Below are 16,399 nucleotides of genomic sequence, written 5' to 3'. Positions count from 1 at the left end.
TTTTTTGACAATGTATTAGTTTTATTACTATGTAAATATATATCATAAAATTAGATCAGAAATTCTTATTTTAATAGATAAGTCTAAATTTTCCTTCTTTTAAGTACCTTTTTTATGGTTTTGTCAAATACCTTCAATACATATTTGAATTCAAAACTAGGTATGATAGTCCATTGAAATGTTATAAAATTTTGGCCGAACCTTGCATTTTAGTGAGGACACGATTTTTTTTTTGATGTGTTAGGGGGGTTTAGTGTGAGTATAAATTTTTTTTTTTGATTTTCGGGGTTGAAAGCCCCCTCATTTGGCCGCCATCTGAATAAAGGGGTGGAAAAGGGCTTCTTCGATATCTTCACATCCGTTAGATTTACGATTTTATTTTTCATTTTTTCGGTAGAAAATTAAATTATCTACTTTTTATGCTAACATACTTTTTTCCGTAGAATTGAAAATAAAGAAGTTTAATAATTCAAATGTGAATTTCAATATTATTGTGTATCTGCGCAAACTACTTCTTTTTCTTCCTTATGATAAAGACAGGGCAAGGAGGCGGCAAACCAAACTTGAGTATCGTAAAGTCTCTCAAACCTTTTTTCTTTTTTACTTGAGCGTTTTTTGTTCATTTTGAGTGCAATCCAATATTTTTTGTTATGGACATGCAAGTGACATCTTGTGAGGAAAGATTGCAATTATCTAGATTACTCTATGTATAAATACTCAATGATGTCACTCAATTATAGCACTATCGAGTGACATTTACACAGGAAAAGGAGAACATTATACACTACACACACAAAAGACAAATGATCTTTTAGTAGGAGCAGTACACCTTCCTAACTTTAGAGCTAGAGGGTAGTCACACTTTGTTTACAACTTGCAAACAGGCATACAAAAAAAACATTAATTCGAAGCGTTCGTCGTCGTCGGTCGGTGTCAAGTGAGTTATAGTAGAAAAACCACTTCTCAATTTTTCCTTTCTGCATCTTTCGTATTAATCATCAATAAGGTGGCACAACAGCTCGTAGGGATGTAGGACCTAGCAAAGCGACTTGCAACTCTCAACTATTCCTGTGTGCAACTAATGTAAGATTTAAATCTGTATAACAGTATTTATTTGAAGTCGATATCTCTACCGGACCTTGAAACTTTTAGAAATGTCAACATTTTAAATTTGAGAAATCGGACCGATAACAATGATAGGTAGGGATTATTATTTGAGGTTGGTGATTCGCTATAAATTGCATGTCACCAATCATTATTATAATGTATAATCGCGACTAAGTGTCTTCTTTGTTCAATGTATAATAAACAGCCACACAAAAATTATCTTGATGAAAATTTATAGAAATTAGACAGACAATTAAATAAAGTCAAGAGTTGTCTGATTTACATTTATTTTTGAATAACAGAAGTTCTAGCTTCTAATTTATTCAAATAAAAATATTTTAGTCAAAAGGAAACGCACTTTTTTAATTAATGGTGTATGTTATGAAGTATATATATTTTCACAAGCATAATTTCAAATTTTAATTCTTTAATAGTTTGTGTTTTGGCGTTTGGATTGTTTTTATTTAAGACAAATGAAAAGACATCCTTCCCTCAGTAGATGCAACTTTTAGCTTAGTCCTCATAACCTCGCTATTCGAATATTCAGGTAATTTAAGATAGTTAACACAAGTCATCACAGAAGGAAGATAATCATTTGGATTTTGACCAGGATCCAGGGTTTTTCGAACAATTGTAAGCGGTGGGGTTAGTGATTTAAATCCACCAGTCGGCAACCTTGGACTTCCAGTAACAAATTGCAAGAACATTCGCTGTTCATCTTCGCTGTAAGATGCTAATATCTCAAACAAAAATTTAATTGCTTGAGAGTCTTGAGTAAAACCATGGTCAGTTCGACAACATTCCTGCAACATTTTAACGTCCCATAGCTTTGCTTTGCCTGATCCGCAAAATACATTTTCCAGTTCTTCAGGATAAAATATTTTTAAACGATGACTAGGAAAGACCATATCAAATCCTGGAATTAGATGAAATAAGTTTTATGTTATCAAAAAAATAACCAATAGTGACACTAAAAAAAATTATTTTCAAGTATTTTAAAATATTAAGTGCAATATGGTAAAATTGTAATAAACTACATAAGACAGTGTAAGGAGTATATAATAATAATAGTAATACTAATAATAATAAGAATAAAAATAATAATAATAATAATGATAATAATAATAATAATAGTAATAATAATAATAATAATAATAATAATAATAATAATAATAATAATAATAATAATAATAATAATAATAATAATAACAATGATTATAATAATAATAATAATAATAATAATAATAATAATAATAATAATAATAATAATAATAATAATAATAAAAATAATAATAACAATTATAATAGTAATAATAATAATAATAATAATAATAATAAAAAAAAGAATACTAATAATAATAATAATAATAATAATAATAATAATAATAATGATAATAATAATAATAATAATAATAATAATAATAATAATAATAATAATAATAATAATAATAATAATAAAATGATAATAATAATGGAAAGACTAACTGCCATAAATATAAATGCAGAAACCCAAAATTAACATAATTTGCTTCAAAGTCTTTTATTCAACTTTAGATCAGCACAAGAAGAGTTTGGAAATACAAGCTTTAGGCGCAGAGAAGTTCTACCTAAATTAAGAATAACCCCAAAAGTTACTCAAATAATCTCAATTTTAAACCAACAAATCTTACCTGATTGCTCTGAAACCCTTACAGACTTAAACCAAATTAACAATCGTATGTATCCGCTATGATAGTAAGGACACTTGGGTTGAAAATATCGGCGCGTCAAGTAAACCTTAGAAGAGCAGCAACCAACCCACATACTCTACCAACTTGGGATAAGCGGCTGCATAAGAAAATGGAACGATTACGAAAAGAAATACGTCAGCTCACAGAGTACGCCAATAGAGCACCTTCAAATAGGCTTAAATACATTGTCAACAATATTATAAAGCCTCTCTCACATAGGGAACTTACTGGAAGTCAGTTAACCGAAATAAGGGATAAAGACAACAACTGGCAGCGTTTAGTAAGACATTGGCCAGGTCGAGTTAGAGAACAACACAATCGCTCATTCTTAACCGACCAAAGAAAGTTCTATCGAAAATTGAAAGAGAGCCCGATACAACAAACCACAACTATACTAATTGAACTGGCATCAACTTATTGGCTACCTATAGGCGTTGCCCTGAGGTCCAACTAACAGAGGTAATCATCTATTAATTTTGATGAATCTTTACAGCGTTGAATATGGCGTCGATCTGTTTGCTACTGAAAAGCTATCGTATCCAAGAAGTGGCTCCTTTCTGGATCTTTGCTTTGTTGAGCTTTGTTCGATTGACATAGCCAAATCAAACAACAGAAACCTGACAAATACAGAAATTGACCCAATACAAAATCAATTTTTTGATTAAAGAGAACTACAGGTTATCTATTATGTAACAGTTAATTCTGGTGACCAGAGTATGTATCCTAAAATCAACAAGATATTCAGCAAAAAGGGTCATAATGACCTTCCGTGTCTAAAACTCCAAAAAACTGAAGAAAACAGAGGCGTACTTAGGCCATTTTTTATGATGGATACATAATTGAAGATGAATGTTAGCATTCGCCCCAAACACGACCTGTAAAACATAGCGTTACTTCATCACTTTTACCTTCGAAATGACACAGTGGCGATCTGAGAACTGCGGTTTCATACGGTTTAATGACGAGGATCGAGCTTTAGCTCATCTTTAACTCAATAAAATCAAAAAGTCAGCAGGTGTCGATGGTGTATTAAACGTTGTACTGAGACATTTACCGATTAAGGCAATTGACATTCAAACCACACTCATCAATAATGTACTAAATAATTCATATTATCCAGTGTATTGGGACCACAGCAGTGTTCATCGTCTTCCGAAAAAGTTTTCGAGAAGAGAAGTGAGAGGGAAGATCATCGATGGAGCTCTAAGTGGCACTGTAACTTCTACCAACATCATTAATTAAAAATGGTCTTCAATAGAGAGCGATGAATTCGCCGATTCTGTCCAGCATTTACTACAGCGATCTGATAGGTAGTCTTACAAATGCAATCATGTGCAACAACGATCTAATTGCGTACAGAACGGCCCAAAAAGCTAAGGTTATTACAATTCTCTTGCAGCGTGATTTCGACAAGATTCAGCGATATTGCGACGCGACGACTGGAAACTGAAAATAAATGTCCAGAAGTCGGAGACAATTCTGTTCCGGACTCCGTTGGCTAGGGCCACGAGGGATATGTGCAAGAATTGGCGCAAGATGTTAATCGTAGATCTTTACGGGCAGCGATTAACAAGCAAAAATGTAGTGAAGTACCCCGATATCTGATTAGATCAGTATTTATATTTCGAAAGATATATAAATGCTGCTCTAAACTGTGTGGTTAAACGTTGCCCCTTCCCAGATGGAGAGGTTTCGGATGTTCGAGCGGCAGTGTTGACGACGCCTTACTGACTAACATCGAACAACCGAATGTTCTTACGTTCATTACTATTCCAACGAGGTCCTATACAACGGGGCTCGAAACAACAGAAATGACAATTTCGTGATAAAACTCGTTCGATGTCACTTTGCAAGAGCTACGCCTTCTACCAAAAATTTAATTTTCGGGCGTTCTATCCGAACGGCGAGTATTTTGAAAGTGCGCGCTTGAGGCTTAAAAAAATTAAAAATTAATACAAATACTTGTTCTAGTTTTAAGTTAGTTTTGCACTGTTGCGCCAAGTAATTTAAATTTAAGCGTAATAAAGGTAATACAAAATTTACCTTCCCGAAAAGCGTCGAATTGTTTTTGAACGCCTTCAAAAAGAAACCAGTGGGAGACTAGAGAGATATATTGATGTAAATTATGAATTGTTACAGGTATATCTCTTCCTCCGCGTCTCAATTCGATGTTGGGATGACCAGGCAATACAAAATCGAGTCCTAAGTCCGATATAACGCACCCGTCTAGACTCAACAGTTCGATCTGCAAAATTTTATAAAAAGTCAAGACAATTTTCAGTTTATCGATCACTACACAAACCTTTTCTTTTTTTTGCAAGGAATCTAAATTTGTATCTTGTTTAATCCATTCACGATTTTGTACAATATGTTTTAATCGTACCAACGTTTTCTGAACTTCAGGTGCGACATGTTCTAAATCTACGAGACCAATCGAATGTTCTTCATTTAAGAGCCACCGATAAAATGGTGTTGAAAATGGCAAATCAAGCTATAATGTATTCAAAAGATTAGATGATTTTTATTATATTTGGCTTCAATAAGAGGAACCCACCATTCTGCTATCCATTACTGCTTTGGCCATTAATTTACCTAAAAATTTGAACTTTGATTTGACCTTTGATACATATGTAAGTTTAGATGATTTTCCCATAGGCAATGGAAATAAACCGTGAATTGAGTGTACATAGGAAGGCGACGAGTCCACTACAGATGTTAAGTTATTATTTTTAAACACGTGTTGAACACTATCTATCTCAGTTCTATGGAAACTTTCTTGTTCTAGGATCTGTTGATGCCCTAATTCTACAACATTCAAAATTATTGAATCATTTGTATTCGCAGTTTTATTTTTGCCATCAAACCTACTTGATGAAACACTAGGGGGAGTGTCTTCGAGTCGTGTTTTTTTCTTCAATTTGACGTCTTGCTGAAGAGATCCTTTATTTTGTTTATGAATTTTCCTATGTGAAGATCTTGGTTTAACAACTTCTACAAATGGAGAAGCAGCAATACTATAGCAACTATCAACATTCCATAGACCCAATTCAACGCGTTGCAGTTCGGATGACACAAGGGCATAAAATTCAAGTGTAGGACCCAATCCAGTACCAACTTCATTTTCATATTGAATCTCCAACAAGGCTTTTGAGTGGCCAAAATCTTGAAAGATGTGTTCAGCTTGTTTTAAAATTTCTTCACGAGCTATTGTGCGCTTACGTCGATCTAATCGTGGGCCAACGCGGTCTGAAGTTTCTATAGAATTTAAATCAGGAGTCGTGTCTAAAAGGCGCTGCAGGGCTCTATCCCGATCAAATGAAACTGCATAAAATAATAGATGTCTAGTTTCAAACGGAAAAAGAAATGGACATGCCATAGGTATTTGCTGAAGCCATTGTGGCAAATTTCCAGTCATTATCACAAGAGGATCTTGAAGTTGGCGATTAGCTTTAGCTGTTAGTTTTGTATGTATGAAATTGGCTTGGCTTATAATGTTGTGCCTTAGAACACAATCATAAAGACATTCCCAATCACGATTCAAGGCATGAATAATTCGCAACATGCAAAGTGCATCGATTGAAGCATCGTCCACACTTACTATTTCGTTAGGAAACTCCTTTACTAAGCACAGTTTTAACGGGGAAACAATTTCGGGAACAACACCTTCATACCATAACTCATTCCTTTTTTTAATTAATTTCGATGAATTTTTAGTACCGTTTTTTTTTGACAAGGGAGTTATTGCTGATTTAGTGGTGCTTAAAGCTTTACCCAAACTATTGCTGCACAATGGGTTAATTGGATGGTGCTCTTCCAGAAGTCGGTAGAAAAGTTTATGTTGATGGGCCCATATGTTGTCATTTTCTAAAATAAAACAGGAAAAATTTAATATTTAAAAAAATCTAAATGATAAACAAAAATAAATTGGTTAACAAAACAAAATTCTAATTGCGGCGACTTTTAATTTATTTATTAGTATCGCAAATTGCGATAATTTTTATTTATTTAAAAAAAAGCATATGAAAATTCTTGCTACGGTAAAGGAAAGAAATACGAAAAATTAACCATTGGAATCAGGTAATGTGAAGAAGCCACATTACGACATGACGCAATCTAGTTCTGTGCGTATCATGCATTAAACAGTAACGAAACTTGCGCCTTTTGTCGTATAACCTGAATAATGATAAAATTATTGTATAAGATGTTCCTCTCGACCATCTGGCTGAACACAATGGTGTAACTGAATCTTGTGCTACTGTCAACGTTGAAAAGTACGAAAACGAGATACAGCGCTACAATGCAAAGTTCAAGCGCAAGTTGGGTGAATATTTAGTTTTGACTCCTTGATGCGATTGATTCAATTGTTTCGCTATTTAAACTATTGTGGACGCCCTTTGCATTTTTAATGACAGCTTCTGTTTCAAGCGTTTTTTTAGCTTCAAGATTCACCCACTGTGTCCAGGCGGTTCAAATTTCGTATCATTCACAATTTGGGGCTTAAGTGTAAAGTTGATGTCGATGTTGCTGAGTTAATGTATACAAATCCATTTAAAACTATTAGCTCTAAAAGTGTGTAGTGGTTGTCAAAGTTGCTGCGTCAATCTATTTCTCGCTTAAGAAGTTATTTTAATGAGCTTAATTCGTAGTATTGGAAATGTTGACATTTTGCTTCAAGATCCTGTGTGCGTGTGTACGCACTTACGTACGTAAGGGTTTAACCGCCAGTCATATCGACTTCAAATAAATGTTGTCTTATAGATAATAATACCAAAAGATGCAGAAAGGACTTTCACATATATAAATTTGTTTGGTTCTTTATACTTACTTACTTAAGGTGGTGCTACAGTCCGGGCGCACCTGGGCCTCAACAAACATGCGTCTCCAGCCAGCTCGGTCCTTAGCTAGCTGTCTCCAGTTCCGCACGCCAAGTTGGTTGAGGTCCTCTCACACGTGGGTGCGCCACCTGAGTCGCGGTGTTCCTCTACTTCGCCGTCCCTCGGGATTGGATTCAAAGACATTCCGGGCTGGAGCGTTGATGTACATCCGCTCTACATGACCTAGCCATCTAAGCCTTTGGACTTTAATTCTGCTAACTAGGTCAGTGTCGCTGTACAGCCCGTTCTCCTCCATTCTCCATCTATGCGTACGAGACCAAAAATCACCCGAAGAATTTTTCTCTCGAAGCATCCTAAGACGCTCTCATCTTTCTTAGACAGGGTCCAGGCCTCAGCGCCATAAATGAGAACCGGGATGATGAGTGTCTTATTTATGGTGATTTTAGATGCTCGAGAGAGGACTTTACTTCTCAATTGCCTTCTAAGTCCAAAGCAGCAATTTGCAAGAGTTATTCTTCATTTGATTTCAGCGCTGGTGTCGTTGTCTGTATTAATAAAAAAAAGTCCTTAACTTCCTCAAAGTCAATGGTGACGTTTTGTCCAAGACGTCGTCGTTCAGTGTCCTTTTTTGATGACAGCATATACTTGGTCTTGCCCTCATTGACCACTAAACCCATCTTCTTCGCTTCCGTCGCAATGCTCAAAAACGCTCCACTGACATCACGCGTTGATCTTCCAATTATGTCAATATCATCTGCGTATCCGAGTAATTGGATGGACCTTTGGAAGATTGTGCCTCTAGTGTTGACGGTTGAGTTTTGCATAATTCTTTCCAAAACGATGTTGAAGAAGTCGCATGACAGTGCATCGCCTTGTCTAAAACCTTTTTTGACATCAAATGCATCGGTAAGATCTTTTTCGACCTTGATAGAGCAGCGTGTATTTTCCATCGTCATTCTGCACAAACGGATAAGTTTGACAGGGATGCCAAAACTAGACATTGCTCGGTAGAGCTCTTCCCTATAGATGTTGTCATACTCGGCTTTAAAATCGATAAAGAGATGGTGGGTATCGATTTGGAGCTCCTGGGTTTTTTCCAAGATCTGCCGTAGTGTGAATATTTGGTCGATAGTGGACTTTCCTGGTCTGAAGCCACACTGATAAGGACCAATCAGGTTGTTGACGAATGGCTTCAGACGTTCACATAATATACGCAATATTAAGGAGACTGATGCTTCTGTAGTTGGCGCAGTTTAGAGGGTCTCCTTTCTTATGTATCGGGCATACTATGCTGAGATTCCACTCATCGGGCATGCTTTCTTCCGACCATATTTTGCAGATGAGTTGGTGCATGCTCCGTACCAAGTCATCGCCTGCTGCTTTGAATAGTTCGGCAGCGATGCCGTCAGCTCCAGCAGCTTTGTTTGACTTAAGTTTAGATATAGCTATCTTCACTTCGTCAAGGTCGGGTAGGTGGAATTGTTGATCTGCGTCGCGGAGGTTGAGTGGTTCTGTCTCCCTTATAGCAAAATTCGGTTCGTCATCGCCGTTATATAATTTGGAGAAGTGATCTTTCCATATTCTCAGCATCGACTGCGGTTCTACTACGATGTTCCCCTGATCGTCTTTACAGGCTTCGGTTCGTGGCTGGTACCCTTGGGAGGTTTTTTTTTAAATATACGAACCCCATTCCTGTTGTGACATCCCTCCTCGATCGCGCACTTCTCATGCTCTCTTTTTTCCATCTAAGAAGCCGGCGTTCCTCTTCTGCTCGTAGAGCTCGCGAGCAGCTCTGGTGCTTTTGTGCAGCGCCGTTTTATATGCCTGCTGTTTCGCTGCATGCGCTTGTCGGTATTCGCCGTCAGCACTTCAGAGGCGGCATCTCTGATGGCTGCAAGGCAATGTTGCCACTGGTTTTCAATGCAAGCAGCATAGAATTCCTTAAGAGGTTATTATAGACTCGATCGGGAAAGGACATGGCAGTCTTTTGCAATTGTAGCCGTCTAACGTCGAATCTTCTCACAGTACTTCCTGGTTTTGGCTTGGATCGGGATATCCGTAGCCATAGCTTGGCTACAACGAGGTAGTGGTCCGAGTGAATGTTGGCCCCTCGGAATGTTTGGATATCCTGTATACTGGAGAAGTGTCGTGCATCGATCGCAATGTGGTCAATCTGGTTGACGGTTGATTGATCAGGAGATTTCCATGTCCCCTCGTGGATATTGAGATGTGTGAACTGTGTACTAGCTACCAGAACGTCTCGCCCCGCAGCGAAATCGATCATCCTGAATCCGTTGTCTTAGGTGGTGTCGTGCAGGCTGTATCTCCCGATTATGCCACCAAAGATGTCTTCTCTTCCTAGCTTGGCATTCAAATCTCCTAAGACAATTTAAATGTCATAGCCAGGGCACTGCTCATATGTCTTGTCCAAGAGCTCGAAGAATATGTCTTTGGTGTCTTCATCTTTCTCCTCTGTTGGGGCATGCGCACATATTAGGCTTATGTTGGCGAATTTAGCCTTGATGCGGATTGTCGTGATGCGCTCGCTCACACTGTTGAAACTCAAGACTTTTTGCCTGAGTCAAGTTTTTTTTCAAGTTGAAGTACTTAACATTTTGCACGATCAACATATAGGTATAGTTCGCATGAAATTATTAGCTAGGGATAGTGTTTGGTGTCCATTAATAAATACAAAAATAGACAAATTTGTCAAAAGCTGTATTATTTTTCAAAAAGGGAAAAATAAAACAAAAGATTGTCCAAATTTCACATGGAACTGATTTTCCTTTTGAACGGATGCATGTTGATCTTTTTCAATTTGGTGGAAAAGATTTCTTAATAGTAGTAGATGAAATGGATTTCAATTTATATTTTAAAGAAGACTACCGCGTGGTCCATTATTGAAAAACTTAAATATTTTGTTTCCATATTTGTAAAATACTAGTTAGCGATAACGGTCCACAATTTTCTAGTTATGAATTTAAAACGTTTTTAAAGACAAATGGAATTGAATATTTGCCGAGCCCCGTTTACCATCCGGAAAGTAGAAACTCTCCCTCGAAGCAAAAATTTTAAACTTTTTATTTACATACAGAAATACACTCACTACTGTGACAGGAATTTATTAACATACGTTAACGATAAAATAAAGATACAAAAATAATAAAACCTGTACAAAATGAATATAAGAGAAAGAAACTGGAAGTCTATGAACAATTTTTGGATGGAAAAATCATTCAATAGATTTTGTTGTTAATTAAAAAGTTTTACATCTGAATCCAAATAATTGCTATGCGAAATATATACCCGCAATTATTATAAAACAAAATACTAATATCACAGATAATAAATATATACAGATGTCTCATCCCTGCAGGAAAAAATGAAACTTTTTTTTCTCTTAACAGACAAGCCTAAACAGACAAGAGCTTTTAAAAATAAAGCTGAGAAAGCTCCTTTTGCCTTGCATATTTTTTTTCTTTCTAGAAACTTTTCTCTTCTCATTTGTCATTTTGATTGCCAATGAATACAAAAACAAAGTTTGGTCCGTTGCAAACTAATTTATATCTTTTTTTTATGCTCGTTTTGGTGCGTAAAAGAAGAAGGATCTCTTTTTGTGAATGTTAGATTGTTAGGTGACCGGTAAGTGAATGTGCAGATGATTTGGTTTCTTTGTTTTCTGTTTTTAACTTTCCATACGAACTTATTGTAATGGGTCCGATTTGTCAAATTGAAAATTTTGACAATTTTCGACTTTTTAAGGTCCTTACAGTCAAAATAAAAGATTTTTAGAAAGATGTCTGTGCTTGCGTGTGTACGTGTTTTTTTTTCGTTGACCATAGCTCAAAACCAGAAGAGATATCGACTTCAAATAAATTTTGTTATACAGATAAAAAGGCAGAAAGGCAAACAAACATATTTTAAAAAAAAAAAACCAATTAACGGTTTTTTTATAAATCAAAAAAACTAAAAAAATGTGTCACCTCGAAAATTTTACGAATACTAAATTATTTTATCTCCAAACCAATTTTGTGCAATTTTGTTTTATATAAAAAATAAAAACCTAAGAAAACATTACTCAAAGTTGGTAAAAATTGAATATCGATTCAAATATCTTTTCAAAAACTTGAAATTCAGGCTTCAAACTTATTTTATCTTATAAGAAATATTGTTTTCGACATTCTGAAAAATGTTGAGAAAAATCGAATTGACAGTTTTTTACAAAAAATAAAAACTTAAAAAAAAAATAATAAAAGTTGGTAAAAATTGATTTTCGACTCAAATATCTTTTCAAAACTTTGAGATATTGGCTTTAATTTACTTTTATCTTTCAAAAAATATTGTTTTCAACATTCTGAAAATTTTTGAGAAAAATCGAATTGACAATTTTTTTTTACAAAAAATAAAAACCTAAAAAAAAAATTTATAAAAGTTGGTAAAAATTGATTTTCGACTCAAATATCTTTTCAAAAATTGTAGATATTGGCTTTAAACTAGTTTTATCTTTCAAAAAATATTGTTGTTTCCTGTATTTTAAGATTTAAAAATATACATGCAAAATAAGTTTTTCTTATACTCCATTAAGCTATCAAAAAATAATGAATTTGTTGATCATCAAATATTATTATGACAGTATAATGGCTTGCGCAGAAAAAAAAAATCGGTTCATTAGTTCTAGAGAAAACTTAAAAACAAAATAACGGTTCTCTTCTGGAGCAATACAAAAAATATTATTTTTTGATGCACAAAATGTACTTGTCCATTTTTGAGGAAGTTTTTGAATAAAAAAAAAATACATTATATGTTGACACATTATGTACAATGAGGTACATACATGTATGTACATTGGACATAGGTACCTTATCATCCAATTGACACCAGTCAACAACACTTCATTACGTTTAAAAAGATATAAAATGGAAAAATGTATTAGTGGAGATTTTAGAAAATTGAAGAAAAAGATGAATTTATAAAAAAAATCCACATGAATGCATTTACATACCTATCCGATTCTAAGAACTCGAGCTATAAAAACAATCTTGTCCTAGCTTTGTGTCTATTTCCAAAGACAACTGTAAATATTTTTTTCTCGTCGTCGCCAAGCGATCAACTCTCCTCCACCTATTTTCAACGCATCACCACATCTGTATAAATTTATTATCTGTGCTAATATGTTATATACAATAGAATGTAACCGCAGACGAAAAATTGTTCATAGAAATCGGTAAAAAAAAGTACAAATATGATTTGTACATTCCTCCAGATAATATAACATTTAATAAAGAAGAAGTAGAGTCAGAACATGACTTTAAATAAACTGAAACCATAACTAAAACTGAAAAAGAGAAAGAATTAAATAAAACAAAAATGAAAATGCCTACAACCAAAATAAAAATTATAAATGAACAGTATCGAAAAAAATTAAGAAACCGAAAGCCTATAAAATATAAATATTGAAATATTATTCATAAAGTTTATACAATTTAAAAGTAATGAAAAATACTTGTTTTCTTAAATTTATATTACTTATGAGTTATGTATAAATGTAATTTGAATTTAAATATAAGAAGTTTTTATTTATTTTTAAAAAGGAGGTGATGTGATCAAAAGTTTTACTAAAGTCGGTGTAAATAGCATCTACTTGACATTTATTCTCCATTGCATTTAGGACATATGAGAAAAAACAGCCAAATTAGTCACAGGAGACCGACCTGATACGAAGCCATGTTGTGACTCAGATAAGCATTCCTTTCTCATAAATTCTATTTTATCTTTAACCAAACTTTCGAATAGTTTGGGAATGGCTGAGAGCTTGCAGATTCCTCTATAATTTCCTAATAGATTTTTAGAACCAGCCTTGAATATAGGAACAAGAAATGCTTCTTTCTATTCTGGTAAAAAGAACTCCATGGACAATGAGTTGTTGAACAATTTCAACAGAGGCAAACAAAGAGAATCACTACAATTTTTCAAAATGCTTGATGGTATTCCATCAGCACCGCAACTATTATTTATTTTAAGGGCGTGAAGCATTGAACCAATGTCAACTTTTTTTCCAAGTTTGAAACAAAAGTGTTGTGCTCCCCAAGCAGTTAACAGACTCAAAAAAGTTAGCAAAAAGATCCAAATGAGTAACATTTTAAGAATCCCAGACGACTTTACTATTTTTTTACGATTTACTATTTTTTTGTATGTTGTTTTCAATCTGCATAATGTAATTTCTGTAAAGGAACTTATTTAATACCGAAAAATCTCGTCTAAGGTTACTAAAAACCATATAATCAGTGTGGTATCCTGTTATTTTAAATTTCGCTAATTCTTTATTTTTAATATTTTTAAGGTGTAAAAGCCTGTTATACCATAAAGGCTTCAAAGATTTCCGTTTTTGTACACGCAGGACAAACTGATTAAAGCCCATAAATAAAATTTCTGTAATACGATTATAATCGCGTCAATCAATGCCAGGAAAGAAATTTCCTAGTTCAATGAAGTTAGTTTTTGAATTAACATAAGAATTGGCTTCGATTTGTTGGTAATCGTACATAACAATATTAATAACAATTTCTTTACAGTGAAGAGAATTATTAGGTAAAGAAAATGTAGCATCAATAACACTAACGTTTAATTCATCAGAGCAAATAAAAACAAGTTCTAATATTTTCATTAAACAATTAGTAACAGAATTAACTTGGCAAAGGCCTAATGAGCAAATAAAATCAATAAAACAAATTTCAAAATCTCGGTTTAAATTACAAGCAATAAGTGTTTTTTTCATTTTGGACCATGTCCAAACAATATCTATAATTAAAATCACCAAATACACCTAAATTATTTAAAACTGAGCATTTACAATTTATAAATTCAATATTTTGAATATGCTTTTCATATAAATCTAAACTACTTTTTAGAGGAACATAGATGACTATAAAATAAAGATGATGTTTTGCACCAGTCTTAACACGAACGCAGATTTGTTCAATATCTTTAACAGGGAGAGTAATTTCATCAATGGAAAGTGTAGTGCGAACAGCAATTATTATGCCACCATCATGTTCAAGTGAAGTTTTGCACCGATCAATACGATAGACATTGTAAAAGCGACAGTCAAATATTTTCTGTGGATAAAATTCCACTGTATAACCAAGATTCAGTGAAGATGATAATGTCATAATCGGAATGGCAAGCGAGGTTAAACAATTGAGCTACCTTAGTACGAATTCCACTAGCGTTATGGTAATATCATAGACTAACTAATAATAAAGACGGGACACTTCATAGAAAGAAAAAGAAACCAATTTTAGATTGCCTCCACCGAGATTGCCTCCACAGCATACATGTTTTGTTCGAAGAGCGATAATTTGTTTGTTGTTATGATTAAAAGTTGCAAGTTGCAATGAATGATCGAACCACACACAAGTCAAAATAAAAAGAACACAGCGCAGACGCAGATACGTACATATTCACTTTCACAGTTCGATCCGTCAACTTCACAACAACAAAAACACACGCAACGAGCTCTGTTTTCTGCATCTATTTCATTGTGCTATCACAGCGCAGACGCAGATACAGACATATTCACAGAGTGATGTACTCGTAGGTATCAACTTCACAAAAAAAACACACGCAGTTTTTTTTTCAGTTTTAATTTTTGTTGTGTCTTTTTTTCAAGATTGCGATATGCCTTTTTATTTGTTTTATTATTCATTAGAAATTCGTTTTCAATTAATACAAAATAATTTATTAGAAAACGAATTTGGGAATTTTAAATTCCATTCGTTAGCTGTAAAGGTTCTCTTCAAAATAATAAAAAATGGGCACGACTGGATCGCACAAACTTGCTCTCGTAGCTAACAACTTTAACGCAGCTAGAATTTGATGATGTACAAGTACATATTAATTTGTTCAAAAATATTGTGATATTATTAAAAAAAAAAATAAGAAATAAAATTAGATAAATTGATTAAGTTATTTTAATGGCTAAAACCTTAGAATAAAGAAAGCCATCTGATGTGTTTGATAAATATGAATGTAAGAAAAAATAATTTCAAAAATTGTTGAAGTCTTTTAGTGTTTAATAAAATACAATTTTACATACAATAAAAAAAAATATTCATTGGCCCCTTTCCAAGAAATTGAATTTTCACAAAGAAAAATTCAATATTTTTTAAAAATCCAAAAATTTTTTGAAAATTTGTATATGCAAAATTGTTTAAATGGTAAAGGAGAACTCGCATAAGATTTTTGGTTGAAATCAGTTAAGCCGTTGACGAGAAATTTGAAAACCAAAAAATCGGTTTATATGACAGGTCCCGTAGTAATCGTTATTGATATTTTTTGTTTATAAAAGTATTAACAAGAACTTTAAAAATAAAAATACTTCTTTTTATAAAAATTCTTGGAGGCATTTTTGAGAAAAATAAGTTTTTATTTTAACGGTTTTCAACATTTGTATGGGAGGTACCGTTGTTTTTGGATTAAGAAACATGGTTGTACTGTAGAGTGAAGGTACCCAAAGTTTTAAGTTCATGAAAATAAAAACGTAATTAAAAAGTAGCATTTCTTTATTGAATTCATTTGAATTTTTTTTTAACAAAATCCTCGGACCCGTTTTTGAGAAAAATGTCATTTTCGTTTTTAGCGAAACAAAATTGTATGGCTGGTATGTACCGTTATTTTTGGTCCTAAAAAAAAATTTAAAAAACGCCTGGGCATATTAGACAAACAACA

At 33.6% G+C, this 16,399-nt stretch overlaps 1 protein-coding gene across 5 annotated transcripts in view; it reads right to left on the bottom strand.

Moving 5' to 3' along the window:
* Positions 1-1,377: 1,377 nt before the first annotated feature.
* The window catches only part of LOC129939180 (E3 ubiquitin-protein ligase TRIP12), a 107,938-nt gene continuing 92,916 nt past the window's right edge, over positions 1,378-16,399 (bottom strand). For 4 of the 5 annotated variants that reach the window (XM_056047086.1, XM_056047088.1, XM_056047089.1 and 1 more), the window contains 4 exons: positions 5,392-6,701; positions 5,140-5,328; positions 4,881-5,082; positions 1,378-2,023 (listed from right to left, as the gene is read on the bottom strand). In XM_056047086.1, the coding sequence (XP_055903061.1) occupies positions 1,572-2,023; positions 4,881-5,082; positions 5,140-5,328; positions 5,392-6,701 (2,153 nt within the window). In that variant the 3' untranslated portion in view covers positions 1,378-1,571. The remainder of the gene's footprint in view (positions 2,024-4,880; positions 5,083-5,139; positions 5,329-5,391; positions 6,702-16,399) is intronic. The other variant, XM_056047087.1, reaches the window with a different exon arrangement.

Source organism: Eupeodes corollae, chromosome 1, assembly GCF_945859685.1.
Source record: "Eupeodes corollae chromosome 1, idEupCoro1.1, whole genome shotgun sequence".
NCBI classification, from domain to species: Eukaryota; Metazoa; Arthropoda; class Insecta; order Diptera; family Syrphidae; genus Eupeodes; species Eupeodes corollae.
This window is presented reverse-complemented; position numbering and strand designations above follow the sequence as displayed.